At 40.6% G+C, this 18,147-nt stretch overlaps 1 protein-coding gene across 1 annotated transcript; it reads right to left on the bottom strand.

The window, feature by feature from the left end:
• Positions 1-1,011: 1,011 nt before the first annotated feature.
• TMEM62 (transmembrane protein 62) lies at positions 1,012-17,760 on the bottom strand (the record flags this gene model as incomplete). Its single annotated transcript, XM_008936945.1, has 13 exons — positions 1,012-1,338; positions 2,140-2,258; positions 3,113-3,217; positions 4,755-4,839; positions 5,786-5,899; positions 7,576-7,735; positions 8,996-9,151; positions 9,951-10,073; positions 10,221-10,345; positions 12,373-12,514; positions 15,133-15,178; positions 16,289-16,426; positions 17,649-17,760. Coding segments are annotated over 13 exons (1,752 nt in total), but the record flags the coding sequence as incomplete, so codon positions are not given.
• Positions 17,761-18,147: the final 387 nt, after the last annotated feature.

Below are 18,147 nucleotides of genomic sequence, written 5' to 3'. Positions count from 1 at the left end.
TATATATATATATATACACCAATTTATACCATATATTGGTATTCATTTTGCTCTTTCATTAAATCTTCTAATTTCAACCCACGTCTCTCCTGTGCCCAGTCCCCCTTCTCAGCTGGGGATGGGTCACTGGGTGACAGAGCAGCTGCTGTAGCTTAGCCCTGGGTACCAGCTAGATGCAGACAGTGATCCACATGGACGTATCTAGCTTCTGTATCATAAACCCCCTATTATAGAAATTATAATGCAGCTTACTGTACTAATGTGCAATGTATAACAAATATATAGCATGTATTAACGACCTGGATAGGGTTAATTTTCACCAGGAGCTGGGAGAGGCCACAGCCAAGATAGACAGCTGAGCCAGCCGAGCCAGCCAATGGGTGGATCCATACCACACTGATGCCACACCCACTACATAAGGGCAAAGGCCATTGGTACAGGTTTACATGTGCTTATAAAGCGGCTTGGTGCCTTTATATATTGTGTCATTATTGTCATTTTCTTCTCCTCTCACATTAAACTCTCCTTATCTCAGCCCATGAGGGTTTTCTCCCTGTTTTCCTTCCCATCTCACTAGGGGAAGCTGGTGAGCGAGTGGCCACGTGGTGCCCAGCTCCTGGCTGGGCCTAAGCCACAACAGTTACGCAGTATATTGTAGATGTACACAAAATACTGAGTAACAGTACAGGGACCAGGCTGCCCAGGGAGGTGGTGGAGTCACCATCCTTAGAGAAGTTCAAAATACGTGTAGATGTGGCACTTTGGGACATGGGTTAGTGGCCATGGTAGTGTTGGGTTGACGGTTGGACTTGATGGTCTTAGAGGTCTCCTCCAACCTTACTGCTTGTATGATAGAAATACATATTACATATTGTTATACATTTATTGTTTGATACAGCTCTGTAGCAATGCAGGTGCAGCTTCAGATCTTGCCACCTGAGCTGTGTGCAGTTCCAGGATCACAAAACTACAGGATGTAAGTCAAAGAACTCTGAACACTTGTATTTTGCCTCAGGAGCTCTGACAGTTTTTAATTTCTGTTATGTAAGTTCTGAGCTCAGAGGATTTCAGCGTCCAGGTTTTATAAATGAGAGCCGAGGTCAGCGCCACCAGCCACGTTCTCATGGGGGAGAGGAAGAAGGCCAAGGTGCCGTAGGTCCGCTGGAGGAAGTAGCAGGAGTAGAGCTGCCAGGCCAGGAGCAGAGCCATGGCCAGGTGAAGGGGCACGGCCGCCAGGCCTCGGCCGCGCCGGAGGTGGGAGCGGAAGCTGTGGCCCTGGCACCGCAGCAACAGGCACCAGCACAGGTAGGCCGATAACGGCAGGTTGAAAAACAACATCTGGAGAGAAGAGCAGAGAAAAGGAAGATGATGAGCAAGGCAAGTGTCCTGGGCAACGTACGTGAGGGCACAGAAAAATACAAAGGCACATAAAACTGTCCTAAGGGCTGAGTACAACTCCCAGAGCTGGAACCTCAGGACGTGCTTCCAAGACTCTTACAATGGGAGGCACTTGCGTGCACCCCACCTCTCTTGGAACTGGTTAAGGGAGCTGCACTTGGCAGAATGCCTCAAAAAAGGGAGGTCCTTCTGTCAGCCTGACCCAGCCCACTGTGGTGTCAGAGGGAGGACTCATGGAGGAGGCCACACTAGCTTGGTCTGGTTTGAATGCCCACAAACTACACCCTCTCCTTCGGACTAATGGCAGGTGGGAAAACCAGTGGGTGGGCAGGTCAGACTGCTGGGAAAACCGGACGCAGTGTCCTTGGAGAGTGACACTTGACCTGAAAGGTTATTCAGCCTGCAAGGGCTGCTTCAGTTCCTTTTGCTTCATCCCTGCAACCTGTGCATGAGCCAAGGGAAAAAAAATAATTCAGAATGATAATCTGTCAAGATTGCCTCTAATCCAGGCATCCAGGGAGTCCAATCAGACAGAGGAAAAGAGAACTCTGAGAAAATAATGCACAACCCCCTTCCTTTCCACCCTTTAAATTTGCAGAAAGGTAAGAAAGAGCTGCTGTAGTAAGGCATGGCCACTAATCTTCTCTTTCCTTCCAAGGCTCCTTTCTTTATAAAACTATTTAAAAAAAAATAATCCCAGAAGAGAGCAGTTTGTCAGCCTTAATTTTTATAAATATGTACCTGTAAAATCCCAACCACGTATGTCAGGCTGCCCTGGAAGAAGGAACCACCGACGAACACCCCAAAGGAAAAGCAGGCCCCCACATGGCCATCTATGAGTTCACCTACAAACCACGGTCCTGGAGGAGAGGAAACCAAACAGAGAGCACCATCAGAAAGCACAACCTAGACACACTCCCCACACAGCCCTTCCCGAGCACAAAGCGCTGAACTGGGGGAGATGACTTCACTGCTGGTCTAGAGCCACGAGCCTCATGTTTCCATCTTCAACAATCTGGTGAATGTTCCCAAGGTGAAAATACCCCACTACACCAGTGAGTTGTGGGGAGCAATGGAAATGGTTTTGATTTGGTTTCATCTCTGTGATGATGTTTCAACGCCACATAGAGCATTTTCCTTAGGAGAGAAGTGAAGAGATTGACCCTTTCCAATGCTGGCTTCTTCCCAGAGTTAGTCAGGCGCAGGAAAGCCTCGGTCACAAACAATTCCAGCTTGGCTCAGCCTGGAAGTCAAAACAAGCTGCGTGGTGTCAGGCACCCTGCGCTGACTGCCAAGAAAGCAGCTATTTTAGTAACATTATCAGAGGAGAAATAAGCTAAAGCTCTGAGCTTCAGGGCTCAGATGTCTCTGTGAGAGGTCATGTGAAATGTATGCTCCATATACTCATTTTACACCAAGGTATAACCAGATCTTACTCAACAAGTGAAAACCAAATTAAATTTACAAATATTTATTCCACCTCAGAGTAATTTAATAATTTAAGGGTTTAATTAATTCCAGAGCTTTTGAGTTAGGCTGTTGTGAACAAACCTTTAGTCTCTTTGGATGTTAACTTTCCGAGTTTCACATAGTTTTTGTAACTTAAATAGATTTTCCCCATTCTCCAAGATGTTAGAAGTCTCATTTTTCATCCCGATCTGATGTGTAATTTAAAAATATTCATTTATGTCCTCCAGCACTCTAGGTGACTTACCAAGAATGGTGTATAAATTCAGAACCAGAACTGAGTAATAGAAGGTGTTTGTTTTACTGAAGACATGAAGGGAATATGAGGTCAGAGTAAGTAATCCTGGCTTTTCTAAACAGAGACAACAGGGAAGAAAAAGACACTTGATTCAGGTTGCAACATATATATAAAAATAAATATAAATTGGTCATTCTGAAACAGAGCTGCACATTATTTAGTCATACTATTAAACACAAAATAAAAATATAGTGTTTGGTATGCCTAAAGAACAAAGGCAAGGGAATGCATTTCTCCTGTTACTGTGGTAACTGAAAATAAGGAACGCATAAATACAACAATCTATGTTCTGAACTGCAGGAGAAGCTGCCTTTTTAAATGAGTACACTTACTGTGTGTAAATAAAACTGAATGACCATTCTATAGCCAGAAAATGAAGTTAGCTAGAGTGAAAAACATAAAGTTCATATTAAATGAAAAGTGGGAGATTCAAAACAGTAACTGTGGAAACCCAAAAAGGCAAGTCAGTATGGACTAGATTAACTGGATTTTCTGAGATCCACCTAGTGAGATCTGAGAGCAACTCAGATACAGTGAAGGCTAGGGGTTAAACTGGCAGCATTCTGACAAGTCTGTGATGTCAGCAAAAAAAAGGCAATATGCATTTGCTAACTGAAGCAGAGGATTCATGGACTGAGATCCAGAGAGCCTTCCTGTAGAGGGTACCTCTTAGAGTTTTGCCTGCCACATGGCTGCCCTTCCCACAGTGTCAACTGCCAGGGGGCAAGCCTGACCTTTGGAAACCAACAGCTTTAACAAATTTGTTCACTAATTTGTAAAACTTGGGTCATGGTCTGCAGGGACCTAGCTGACCACAGAGTGCTAGGTCTTCTAGGTCTTCTCATTTTTATCTGCTGAGCTCCATGAGGAGGCAGTGAAAATGTGCTCTTCTTCTCTGGGAGCAGCTGCTGCAGTTCCCTCAGGATGCTACGTGACCATGAGTATAAAGGAAGGGACATATGCTGACATGAATAAGAAGGGAGGTGGCTTCCAGAAGAATCTCATTAGTAAGGTGGGGTTCAAACAATTGTTTAAAGGATAAACACCACAAGCTTGACACTATTAACAGTTGTTTACCAGATTTATCCCAAACAAAACACCACATTATGACAGAACTGGGCAATACTATTTTCTGAAAGAGCCAAGCCTGTTCCTGTTCTTTGCAAAGATGAACAAAAATTATTTTTTTAGAAGGAAATGTTTCTCCACTGAGGTGGCAGGAGATTCTGTGGCCAGCTGTAGTGAAACAAGCAGACACAAACTAAACCAAAATTATTCCTTTCCCTATGCACTGGATTCTTCAGTGAGAAAATGACACCTTTAGACTTCAATTAATTGCATTTTTATTCAAACAAAAATACCTGATCAAGTTTTTGGTTTTTAATTTACTTTATTTGATATATTGGAGGTTTTCTGGGTCCCCTTAGAAGCAAAACAGCAGCCTCTGTTTGAATCCAATCAAACCCCACAGTACTAGATGCAAAATTCATCTGGTGATTAAAAGCCCAATTACTTATTAGCATACAGATAAATAGTAAAAAAAAAAGCTTAGGGAAAATCAAATCTAAAAAACACAAACATTGGTTCATACCTTTAAGTGCTGGCTTTTGGAGGTATCTGAAAACAACAAGCAAGATGATCTGAATCAGCACAATCAGTCCAAAGAGCACTCGAGCCTGCAAAGACAGTTTGAGCTGTAAGCCAGCCCTGGAGCAGCAGCTGCCTTCCAGCTTGGCTTAGGGGCACACAGAGATGAACACCTATTCAGAGCTTGATGGTGTTATTGGACTGAAGAGTAACAAGGAACTTAAGAGCTTCTGAATTATGTGCCTTGCATCTGAGTGACTTGGACTCAGCCGGGTGGCTGAAAGTGATAGACCTGAATCTTTCAGTGGAGGGGTTCCTAAAAGGCATCTGTTGAAAAAGTGTAAATACACTTCCCATGTAAAACATTTTCTGAGTGCTGGGCTGAGCAGCACTGTGGTTCAAGACACTGTGGAGAGTATTAGTTACTGATTAACAAAGCTAATATAATAATTTTGAGCCAATTATGATACTCTCTACAGTCGTGTGGACTTAGCCAATGTTGTTCTGTAGGTGCACCTAAACTATTACAACATGCTTTCTTTGCATGTACTGAGCTGTAACACTTCTGGGTATGACCTGAAGCTTACTGAAGTCAATGGGAATTTTGCCTTCCCTTTTGCTAGAGCTAGCTACAATGTCAGCAGCTGATGTGACTTTTCCAGCATTATTGCCAGTACATATATTGCAACAAACCACAGCGAAGTTTTCTTTGACTTAATGTTTCCTTTTTTATATTATCTCCAGTAGCTTCTTTTTCATTTCTTGCTTGCACAAAACGTGTGTATACCTATGACCAGAAAGGGACTAGTGTGACTAAATCCAGGCAGTCAACTGTTTGCATGAACCATTGCTGCACATTCAGTTTTGAAGCATGCAACTTGAGGAAGGAAACTTGAAATATTTGTGAAAATCCAATGGAGTCATGTCTGAAAAAAAGCAAAGTGCTTCCAAGTCTACCAGGAATTAGGAAAATGCCTCCTGCAGTCTCTGGAGAAACCAACATGGAACAAGCACTGTTTTCCTGGAAGTACTTACCAGAACGTAGTGGTCGGTGAGAAGGATAACAGATGGCCAAAACCCAAATCTAAGAGAGAGGTTTTCTTCCATAGCAAATATATGACCCCGTGTGCTAATTCTTCCTGAAGCATCCTAGATTGAGAGAAAATAAGAGAGCAATTAAATACCAGTAGTGCACAAAATATGTAGTTCAAGTTGCTAAATAGCACTGCAGCTTTTCTGGGAAGACCCACTGGCACACTGCTGTGTTAAATACTTCTATCTATAAAGGATTACTACCTGTCAATTTTGTGGTTTCAGGTAAACTGATGACTCTAAGATCGTAATCTGATAGTGCTAGCTATGAAGGAGATCCTGTCAGAGATGATTCAGGAACTTGTGGAAAACTATTTATTGGTCACCACCACCAATTGTTTTCTGAAAGCCCAATTCTTGATAATAGCCCATCTTAAAATATTCTGAAGCTTTACTGTGCTTCTTTTCTGGCATATTTGCTAGAAACTGATATTGATAAACAATAACAGTGCTACATTTGTTCAACAATTCAATATTTCTGCATGTGTAACACTGACACTTTATCTTCCAGTACATACTCAATGGTATATTTATAGTAAAGGATTCAGTATGTTTAGTGTGATAACGGTTGAGACAATATTTGGATAATCCCAGAAACAATATACAGCCATTAAGTATTAATATTTTCTCCAGGTACCTAACTCAAGTTAACTCTTAATCCTCATTAACATTCCTAAAACTATTCCATTACTAGATGTAGTAATGATTTATGACTGGAGGGGGAAGGAAATTAATATTTAAAAAATCCCATTCAGTTCCCTGATAACCAGCATCTATTTGCAAGCCCCCTATTGCTATGAAGACCTGTACAGCCCTCTTGAAATGTTACTTGGCTTTGTGCATATGTTTTCAACATTATTAAAAAAAAAAACAAAACCACTTATAAAATGCAGCTTTCCCAAATAAAGCATCACAAAAGTCAGTAACAAGCTGGGAGGCAGAACACTGGCAGTACACAAGGGACGTCAGAAAAAAGCCAGTATTGCTTCTGTCCTGTGAGAACTGATGTCTCGCAGGATGCCACCAGGCAGGACAAAGGTGACGGTCCCAGTTCTGTTGTGGAAACACACAGAAAGTCACAATGGTCTGGTCAAGTTCTCCAAAGACCACTTGAAGGTAGAGAAATAAAATACAGTACCAAGAACAGAAGCACTCACTGAAAAACATCTTTTTTTTTTTTAATCAGCCAGTAATATATCTGTGAAGTCTGATGTTCTGAGAAACAGAAACCGTGTTCACTGTCAGCCTCTAAGAGATCACAGAAAGAACTTCAAACAGATAATGAAAGTCATCATTCCAACCTTCCAGATCCCATTCCTTTGCCTTCTGGATTAAGATGATGCTACCTCCTGTTTTCCTTGATCAAGCCTGATCATTATTTTTCAAGACAACCTTAGAAGTTAATTGTTGTCTATTATTCAAAATAATTTATTTTTGACCAATTACTTGCTCTTCTGTCATGTCTTATTCTATTTCTCATGAAAAAGAAAAATCCTTTCTTTTGTCCAGATGCTTTATGAATTTTTTAGTGCTCAGCAGTCATTCTTTTTTCTTCTAATAAATCCTTTGGGTTTTGTAATAGGACAACTACAAAAGGAAGTCTGTTATCCTCTGTTTTGTCCCTAGTTACATGAAGCAGAATGGGACGGAGCAGACATGACAATGTAAAAATTCAAAGAATTTCAAGATAATAAACACTCAAAGAATACAAAACATGCCAACAGGTGCCTTACCTGGACAGTCACATCGATGTGATGGAACCCTTCACTGTAGTTTTGGGGGCTCCACTTGAGCACATAGAGAGGGCCAGACACCTGATGTGCGTTCCCCAAGAGAACTCCATCTATAGAGACTTCCACGAAGGTAATGGCAGAAGGGGAGAAGGCCAGAATTCTAAGCAGTGAAGAAACAGTGGAACAAAGGGATTTGTTACAGGACTTGCAGATTTGTCGTTACTTCTTGAAGGGAAATCCCAAAGATTTTGCTATCTTGTACTTAGGAGTTCAAAAGAGTTAGAAAGTAAAACAGTGAAAAAGCTGTAGACTAATGGTAACATGGTAGCTCTTTCCTACAGATAGAAAGAGAAGCTCTATGTGGTACTGTGCAGAAGAATAGGACAGAAAAATGGGCTGTGGAACAGAAGAAAGAGTGGCAGAGATCCTCAGGTCCTGGCAGAAATAATTTTCAAACTTTTGCTGTCAAAACACTTGCTAACACAAGCGAGATGCAACCTCCTGCATACATGCAGACACACAATCAAATACTTTTAGATGTCTTCATTAAAAATTGCCTGAAAAGCATAGCAAACTTCCTTTGATGGTAATTCTGTGTATGCAGTATAACCGTGTATTTCAGCCATGTTGGTCTAACAGCAAACAGAGATGTTGGAAAGGGCATAGCAATTTGTAACAGAAATGATAAAAATAAATAGAAAAGGTAGAAATGGAAAGATGGAGAGATTTAAAACAAACATGAAAATTGGCAGAGGCTTAAGATATTTTAATATGTAAGGGATGTAAAACTGAAAACACAGGAGGCTAAGACATCAAAGGAGAATAGAGAAAACACTTAGAAAAACACCTAGACAAAATCCTGACATCATCAGAGGCAGTGGGAACACATGAGATTCATAACAGAGATTATGTGTTGACATAACTGGGTCAACTTTGGTTAACTATTTGTTAATTTGCAGCAGCTTAACATTGCTGTTTGTTTCTTTAAATTAGATTGTGCTTCACTGATTTATCTTCAACATTTTGATTTGGTTTTTACACTCTTGACCAGGGCCCTGGGCGACCTGACCTAGGTAGAGATGTCCCTACTTGTGTAGGGAGGTTGAACCAGATGACCTCTAGAGGTCCCTTCCAGCCTAAAACATTCTATGATTCTATATAAAAAAATTCAGTTGACTTTAGGGGAAAAAACTGCATGAAGAAAACACTAATTGCTACTGTATAATCTCCTTTTATCACATATATGAGCTCTCAGGAACAATCCAGAAGGAAGTGAATTCTGAGAACAGTGGACACATGCATTTAAAAAAAAAACAGGTTTTGAGTATATACATGTAAATATAGATGTACACCAACCAAGAAAGACCCCCAACTATGAAAATATAGTTAGATGTCGTGAAACCAAGAGCTAAGAGGGTACCTGATATGAGTGGAATGCAGAATTCTGACCAGCGGTTCGTGAGCAGAACTGCTGTAGAGGAAGGATTTGGGGTTGGTGATGAGAACAACAGGCCACTCCTCAAAGTCAAGATCTGCAAAGCTGAAGAGGTCGTGATCAAACGCAAGGAGCCGGTACCTAGAGTGAAAGGGAAAAGACTGTTGGTACAAACTACTGCGTGCACAGCTGATTCCCCTGCTCCCCAAATTCCCAAACAGCAGTTTATTTCCCATTTACTCTCTTCTGTAGCTGACCCTCTGTTAACCAACTCTGCTGATCAGTTCATTTTATTATAAATCACTGAAGTGCCACACAAAATTCCAAGTGTCAAGATCAACTGAATTTTCCACATGAATCAGATGATAGATGAACATTATGTTAAAGAATTCAAACATAATGTACATTGCTACAGTGCCTGGGTAGATACTCTAGCTATGGACAAAGACCCCAGTGTCCTCTTTTTGTGTAAATACAAGTATTTTAGGATTACTGCAAAGAAAGGCTTACTACACATGACATAGCATTGGATATTTTTTTTATATGCTGCTAAGGTAACATTTAGCAGGTTTTTTGTTTCTAAAGTTCTAGCAGCTTACACAGACCACGGATATTTTGAAGCAGTGAGGTTGAATTTTATTACAATTTATTTGTCTACTTTGAATACTAAACACATACTAAATGGACATTTAGATGTCCTCTTTTTAATTTCTAAATATAAAGAATGAATCAAAAAATCACTCAATTTATTGGCACACTGTTGGTATAGAGGAAAAAAACTCAGACTCACACACAGAGTCATTTTTTCAAAAGTATTGATAGTAATAACTGGCCAGGCAGATCTAATGCTTCTTTCAAATTCCCCAGGCAGCAAAAAAGGGAATCCCAGTATAACCAGGGAGTGTCCATATAAAAATGTGCTCACAGAGGATTTACTTACTTCCTGTTATCCATCCAGTCTCCCAGCTCGAGCTCCAGGGTGCCCCCATGGTGCTGACTGTGCAAGACTGGCATCAGCCCACCCAGCGTATGCAGGTGTCCACACAAATAGGCTGTGGCAGAACTAAGCAAACAACAGAGGGATTGTGGTTATCTGGGTGAGAAGGAAATACCACTGCAGAAAAGCTGAGAAGTGATGGACAAGCATGTGAAGAGAGACAAGAAATGTCCTTCAGACTGAAAACATCCAGGAAAATAAGAAAGACCTTACCTCATCAAAGTTCGTATCCCTGGGGCTGGGGAGATGATGGTTGAGGTGGGGAAATGGCCAAACCAGATCGTATGGTTGCTGTGCAGACTTTGTGTTGCCATCACAGAGAGCTCCTCCATTTGATTCTGAAACAGGCAGGCAGGTGTTTGAAAGACAACCAGCCAACCAACCCAACCTGTTTAACATTCAGGCTATTTGGAAAGAACAGCCAAAGGAAAGCAGAAAGAAACTAATGAAGAATGCAATTAATTTTATTTTTTTTTACAAGAGAATACTCCCAGTTGCTTCAGGAACCTGTACATGAGCAAACTGCACTCCTAGCTGTATCCCTAAAATCCAGTGTTGGAAAAAGAAAGTAGAAAACAAGACACTCTCCTTGTAACCAAACACAGGGAAAGTGCAATACAAAGAATGATCTGGGTAAATGATATTTCTATACTTTCTGCTGCTTATTTATATAGTCAAAGAAGACTCTCTTGAGTTGTTTGTATGAAGATCATTACTTCACAATTATCATCCCTATTATCTCTTGACCTGCTTGATGGCCTGTTACAGGCATGGCAGAGCACAGAAACTGTGCACCATGTGCCTCAGTCATTGGACTGCATGAACTACCATACGAACCTTGAACATATTACTCAGCCCTTGCTGTTAAAGTGAAGCAAAAGTAACACTTTACACAGCAGATAAAATTCCTTGGCTTTACTTGTTTGTCTTCCAATATTAAATCAATGACCTACTGTCCAGAGACACTGCCAATATCAGTAAGATCTCAAAGTCTAACAAAGAGGGCAGGAAAACTAAAACCAGAAAAGAACACAAATCCACTCGTTCACCATTGTACAGATCATCTTTTAGGGTGACCCAGAGAACTACCAACATGCTCTTCTCCCTCCTACCTGAAAAGAAATGCTGAAGGGCATGAATAAAGGGAAGGGAAAGAAAGGCATATTAAAAAAGAAAGGATTCACTAGGCCATTCTGGGTTAAGGTAATTGGCTTATTAACTGAAATTATATTTCCTTTGCCTTTATGAGTTTGGATTTTAAAAATATTTTTACCTAAGCTATGCAATCAAATCACTGATACAAAACAAATTTATTTTTCAAATTCCTGGGAGAGGTTTAATTCTTAAAAGTTACAGGTGTCTACCTTTAATTTCAGTTTTGTGCAAAACTCTGCAGATGATGCTCTCTGGACTCCTGCTGCTGGGCAATTAGGAAGCAAATGCAAATGCTTGACTTCCTGCAGCCAAGGACTGGGGCTCTAGAGCCAACTGCCTGTCTTAGCTCCTTGAGAGTCTGTCTGCAAACCTGCTGCACCCACTGTGGATTACAGCAACCAGTGAGAACAGCACGTGGCACTCCTACATCACCTTCACCAAGCACTGTGTTAAATTAGATGTGGAGCCTCCACTAGACAAGATTAGAGGAAGAACATTTTTACTTTTCTTTGTGGCCATTGTCACAGGCAAAGTATGACACCTGTTTACCCTCTGACAGGAATTCTGCCAACACTTCAGAAGAATATCTCATGAACAATAGTGTATCAAAAAACCACAGAGAAAAAAAATGAAAGGGAAGCACAATGCTATCTAAGCCAAGATACATTTGGATTAATGTTAATCTTTCAAAACAAATTGTAGACCCATTCTTACAGTTTCATAAAATCAGATCTCGCTTTCCTAAATGACACATTTCTTCATAGCATTATCTTTATTATTATTCCATTGATAAGTGCACCTCTCTCATCTGTAATTTTAATGAAAAAAAGTATTTAACAAAGCAAAAAGGAGTGAAATTCGAAAATTTAGGGTTTGGGTCTTTTTAAACTTTACAACATGTGAGGGAAGTATCACTCAAGTCTAGCTAAATGCCAAGAAACTACTGACGGTGTCCTTAAAATGCCTAATCTGACATTTTTGTACTGGATTATTTAAGAGAGAAAACACAGATGCTCTGTGTATTAAGTGGCACATTCATTTTTCTAAATACATGTCCCACATGCATAACAACTTAAAAACGTAAATGCCCTTCTAGATGAACACAAATATCTTCAGACAATTCTTCTTTACAACAGCAAACAAAACCCCCAAACCAACCACCAGAGAAGTAAACAGCCAGCAAAATGGAATGCCAAGACTTAGAAAATACCATGTTTAAAATCCCAAAGAAATTATAGGGTCTCTTGGGGCCTGGGGTGAGTGTGGCATCCACGCAGATGAACGAGTAGTTCCCAAAAGAGGTGGTGTGGATGTAATGGAAAGAGCCATCTTTACGCCAGGCAGAGTATTTCCTGCCAAAGAACAATGGAAATATTCCTGTTAGGAAGGCCTCCAGCAATGACAAAAATGACCTGCACAGCATAAATACAAGACTTCTTGCATGAGATCTAGCTTCAACTCATTACTGCAGTAAATTATCTTCTTAAAAATCAATGGTAGCAAAAGTATCAATTCAGGGAGCAAAAGTATCAATTATGCCAATTTCTATCAAGTTTGTGGGACTTCACAGGGGGTGTACCTGATGAGTTGACATTTAAATATAGTGACAATCTATTTTCTCAGCAGGGAGTAGAATAGATTTGGCTGGTGGTTAGGAGAAATGAAGGGAACCATTGGCTTGGTGCCTAAAGCCTACGTAATGGAGATGTGTGATATTTGAGAGGCCTGGGAGAAATCTGCACTTGAAATCAAGAGTGGTGTGCTGCTGCAGTTCACAGACCCAGCCCCTGGGAGAAGATTCTCCCATACACGTTTTGTGGTTTCAGTGAAGGTAGTCAGATCATTGCCTTGTTATATTAAACGTTAAAAACTGCAACTGATTGTAATTAATTCTGCAGAAATATTCAGCTTAAGGCTTCTTATAGAACTGTAATGAATTAAATAGATGGTAATTAACATATGGAACACAAGCAGCCAAATAAGTGCCTGTTGCTCTTTTCTAAAGCACGTTAGCAGTCCTCTGTATTGCAATCCTAACATTTCTGCCTTAGAGTGGGAGTAACAGTCGAATCATGCTGTGGATGTAAAACAGGAACCCATGTTTTTGTGTAAAAATATTATTTTATTTCAATACCACTGCTGCCTTCTTTAATTTTCATCCATAATGAAGACCAGAATGTGGTGTTGAATACTTGTCTTCCCTAGCCTCTATCTTTATATCGGCCAGCCACAGTGCTGCAAGGTGTACAGCAAACCCCAGATTATTTAATTACCTGTTCAGGAATCACAGGAAGGCAAGCAGATACAGACTTACTGTTGCTCAGACAAAAACAAAAAGAAAAGGCACTGTCCTTTTGACTGTTGAACTTTGCAAGGCCGAGGCAAAAGAAAAAGCTCCCACAAGACTCCATTTCACTTCTCTCTTCCTGGAGTGTGGCACATTTGTTAAAAAGTTTCTTAACCTTTACATTTTATTAATGCATTAGATTAATAAAATTGTCCCTGTAAAGATAGTTCTCTCTTTAGTGATGCTTAATAGCTTTTGAAGACTCTTAGGGCCTTTCTTCAGTCTTGGATAGAAAGTATGATAAATCTCATTAAAGTTTCGTTATTTTGCCCAGATCACAGACTATAGTGAATAGAAAAACATTATGAGAACACACTTGTTTAGTGAGATACTATTAATTAATAAGCAAAGACTTTTTCACCTGGCCAGAATTTCACTCACAACTTCTTAGGTTGGCTAAATTGATCTGAAATGTCACCTGAATCCCTTTCCAGTCCCTTTTGCCATCAGGCAGCTGATCCATACATCTTTCCAAACAGCAGCTGTCCAGGCCAAACACCAATTCATGGATGATCTGGGCAATTCAATGGTGGTACATCTTCCCCTGTCTGTCCCCAGGGCTTCTGAGAGCAGCCTTAAACTAGAGTGGAATGCTGATACTAGATTGTTGTGTAGCCACAACTGTGGCAAAGGTATAGGAGTGTGCACTACACTAATGCATCTAGAAGCCTTGTTAGCACCATCCCTTCATCCCTCCATGGTAAATTCACATGTGAATTCCATGTCCTCCTCCAAATGCAGCTGCTATAGGATCTTATCCTACAGAATTTGTGGGAAAACTTATCTGCTGGCCCACAGGGAACTGAAAAACTGAACTATCAGATGTCTAATTTGTATTGCAAAGTGGATGGCTTCAGAGCCTGAATTAATGTAGAATTTAGATTTCCAAGTCGACCTCCAGTTCCAAAGAGTCAAAGCTGAAAGCACCATCAAAATGATGAGACAAGATTTTGTGCTCATATGTGAAAGGCAGGAGAACAAGAAGTTAAACACGAGTCACAACTGGAGCTACCTTCACAACGTACAACCAAAAGAGCCAGCTGAAGAGGGGAAAGTTCCCTCACCTATCTTTAAATCTCAACTGTGTTCCTCAAGAACATTTGTCCACTCATCATCATCATCTGCCTTCTTGCTTCTCTACTTTCAGTTTTCTAAAATGACCCAAATGTGAAGAATGAGCTCAGATAAAGCCCTTTCAGGCACATAGAAACATTTTTTTTTTAAAAAAAATTAAGTTTTCTCTTGCTTCCTTTTTAATTTTTAATCTCTTTTAAGGAGGAAAAACGTTCTTTGGGAACACTGGGTTTACAGAAATGTATCACACAACTGTTCTGAGGAAACCAAACACATGACACACAGAACATTGCCTAGACACAGGCAGATTTACAACACATAAATTGTAAAACACAAAGGGATAAGAGATAAGAGATCTGGACAAAGAATTCTCTTTTCCCACTCTGCTCTACTAACTGGCTATGGAAAAGACAACAGAGGGAATAGTAACCATGATCCTGGACTACTGGGAAGTCAGTGAAACAGCACATATGTGGTAACTGAAAGCAGAATGTTGTTCAGTGAGTTTTACCTTGAATGTAACAGCACCTGTATGGTAAATAAAAGTACCTGTAATAGTTCTGAACACTATACTGGTGTGGAATGTTGAATGAATCTGTAAGGGAGAGAAAAAGGAAATGAAGAAACTTTCAGATCAAACTGATCATTGTCTCTGTAATTTATTTTCTAATGATGAGATAAAGCAGCCTCAGCAGGCACCAGAAAGCCAGGTTTTTTAAATGCATAACTGACAAGCAGCCTAACTGTGCACAGAAGACATTATATACTTGATGCCATTGGCCTAAAAGTGGGAACACTTTTCTCATTTCAGTTTTAACTCAAAGGTAGAGTTGTTGTGGGAATGTTAATTGTCAGTTAGTGGCTAAAAGTTAACCACGTGTCTCTGCTTTGGCCATAAAGCTTCTCAGAAGGTTTTTGGGTTGGGTGCATTCTCTGTAAGTAAGACCTAACTCATCCAAGGGAAATAATGTAGCACTAGCAGCAGAGGGTAGCCCCTGTAACACAGGCAGCAGCCTGGGGAGGTTTCTGCTGCAAAGGGGATCCACCACTCCACAAAGGCTGGTAGCAGAAGCCTGATAGTAAATGTCACATATATATGGGCTGTCTACAACAAAGCTTGCAGTTTGTTTTTTCCTCCAGTACTGGTCTTTCTAGTCTTCTAGCCCTTTCTGCAACAGCTGGCTGATACAGCTACCAGGCTGTCCCCTTGTGTTCCGGTGCTTCCAATGTAGCAACAACTACCATGTGTACAACCTGCCAAGAGTTCTTTCCATCCAAAGAAACCAAATATCCTTTAATTGCTGAATCTGTGATACTTTTTAACTTAAACCTGTGAGGGGAAGTCTATGAAAAGTGAATTGAAACCATTGCTTTGGTCAGGTAAGGTTACAGTTTGTGCTTCTGTTAAAAGCTGGGGTATAGAAACTAATGACCTGGAAACTAACATCTGAAGCTGTGTTCTACCACTTGCCAGGTGAAAAGCAGTAAATGAAGACTCTTACTTCCCTGGTACCAAAACTCCAGTAAGTGCCTGTAGACAAAGTGTGCCCTCAGTAGAGTAGACACGTGGATGGAAAGCTCTTCTACTGAATAATAGCCACCACTAACGTGCTAGTAAGTACTAACATTTCACCTCTATATTCTAATTTGCCTAGATCAGCTCTGTAATCACAGGAATGAAAGAGATGTTCCATTTCTTTCTTACCATGATTCCCTTTGATGTCTATCCACTTGGTTTTTTCCATGACCCTTGACCTCTTCAGGACTGACTGGTACATTTTCCATTCTACTTCTACTTGTCGAGACCCCAGTTTATCTTTTGTCTTAGCATCTGTCAGATCACCTGGAAGTGTACAAAATGGTGAGATAGAACTAGAGGCCTCCAAAGCTCACACAAATACAATAATTAGGCAAGCATTCAATCCAAGCCTCCTGGTGTATGTGGCTGGAGGTCTCCTGTGTGCAATCTGGACGCTCCTGTCATCTGGTCCAAGAGGTTACTGTAAGGGCAAATGCCTGGAATGCAGACGTGGCAGCCTCTTCAAACATTACCAACCATATCACTGCAGCATTTTTACTAATGCCATGCCAAAGCAAAGAAAATGGCTACACATCCATTATACCTCAAGATTCTACCAGCCTCTTCAAACATTACCAACCATATCACTGCTGCATTTTTACTAATGCCATGCCAAAGCAAATGGCTACACATCCATTATACCTGAAGATTCTAGTCATAGAAGCTTTGCTTATCTTCACACCTCCTATATCTCATATAGCTCTAATTAGTCTAATTAGTTTGAACCATTCCCATTTCTCTTCATACAGTAATGCCTCCCTGCATTGTTAGTTAAAAGGTGAATGCTAACTATTTCTGAACTTAAAAATCAAGCAGCTTATAAGTAACTGTCTGCAGAAACAAAAGCCCAGGTCTAGCATGAAGACTCTAAAGCCTTGCATATAGATAATGGCTCAAAGTCTTTTTGATTTCCTTGCCAAAACCTAATCCATTCCAACAGCAAGAGCAAGCTATCAAATGAAGAGGCAAGGCTTGTTTCACCTGTCTTGGTGCATGTTCAAATGGAAACCAGCAATGGAATCTTATGGAAGTTCCCAGGTGAACTTCATACGAACGAGCAGGGACTGCTCTGAGAGGAACTCGCTCTGATGACTAATCAGAGACATCCCTTACTTCGGAAACTTCAACATGAAGAATGATGTAGAATCACCACCAGGAGGATAAGAAGGAAGGTAGATCCTAGCAAGGACTGAGGTGTAGCAACAGGTATTAGGAAAACAATGGCTATATTGTGTAATCACCTCTTTGCTACAGACAGTACACACTGTGCTCACCGACAGACTTAGGACACTGAACAGAAACAAATTCTCTTTGATTGAGAAGTCACTCTCTTCTGCTTCTAGCAGTCTATCTTCAGCTGCAATTCCATCTCTACTGCTTAAGACATCTTCAGGCTTTAAAATTCTCTTGAGATCCCATAATTTTGCTTATTTCCTCTACCTTTGTCAACACATCCAACAGGAATTCACACTTCTGAATTGCTTACCTGTTGCTAGAACAAGTGCTGGCTGAATCACATCAATTGTTTCAGAACAGAATTTTTCTAGGTCAGAAATTCGTGTGGGATCCTGGAATCTACTGATATGAATATCTGACACCTGCAAAAGAGAAAAAATGAAGCACTGTCCCAAGCAGAGTGTTCTTGCTGCCCAGGTTGTTCTGCAAAGGCCAGTACAAAAGAATGCAACACAAGAGCAGTCACAGCAATTCCTATCAGTGTAAGGGACAGAGGGGGAAAGAGAAGTGGATGACTAGGGGAGAACAGAAGCAGAGAAAGCATATGATATTGCAGCTCTAACCCCTTACGTCACATTTACATCAAGAAAACCTCCTAAAATCTAAGGGCATGCAAAAATATGGGGAAATACTTGGGTATCTCTAAGTTTTGATGGCTCTAAGTGGCCTGGTGATCTTAGAGTTTGTGAGCTTCTGATGCAACACAATGATCTTGCTGCAAGAGAGGATAGAAAGTAGTTCTGCAAAGC

The sequence above is a fragment of the Merops nubicus genome, unplaced genomic scaffold (assembly GCF_000691845.1).
Source record: "Merops nubicus isolate BGI_N331 unplaced genomic scaffold, ASM69184v1 scaffold7113, whole genome shotgun sequence".
Lineage (NCBI taxonomy): Eukaryota > Metazoa > Chordata > Aves > Coraciiformes > Meropidae > Merops > Merops nubicus.
The sequence above is the reverse complement of the archived record's forward strand: the minus strand, read 5'-3'. Positions and strand labels throughout refer to the sequence as shown.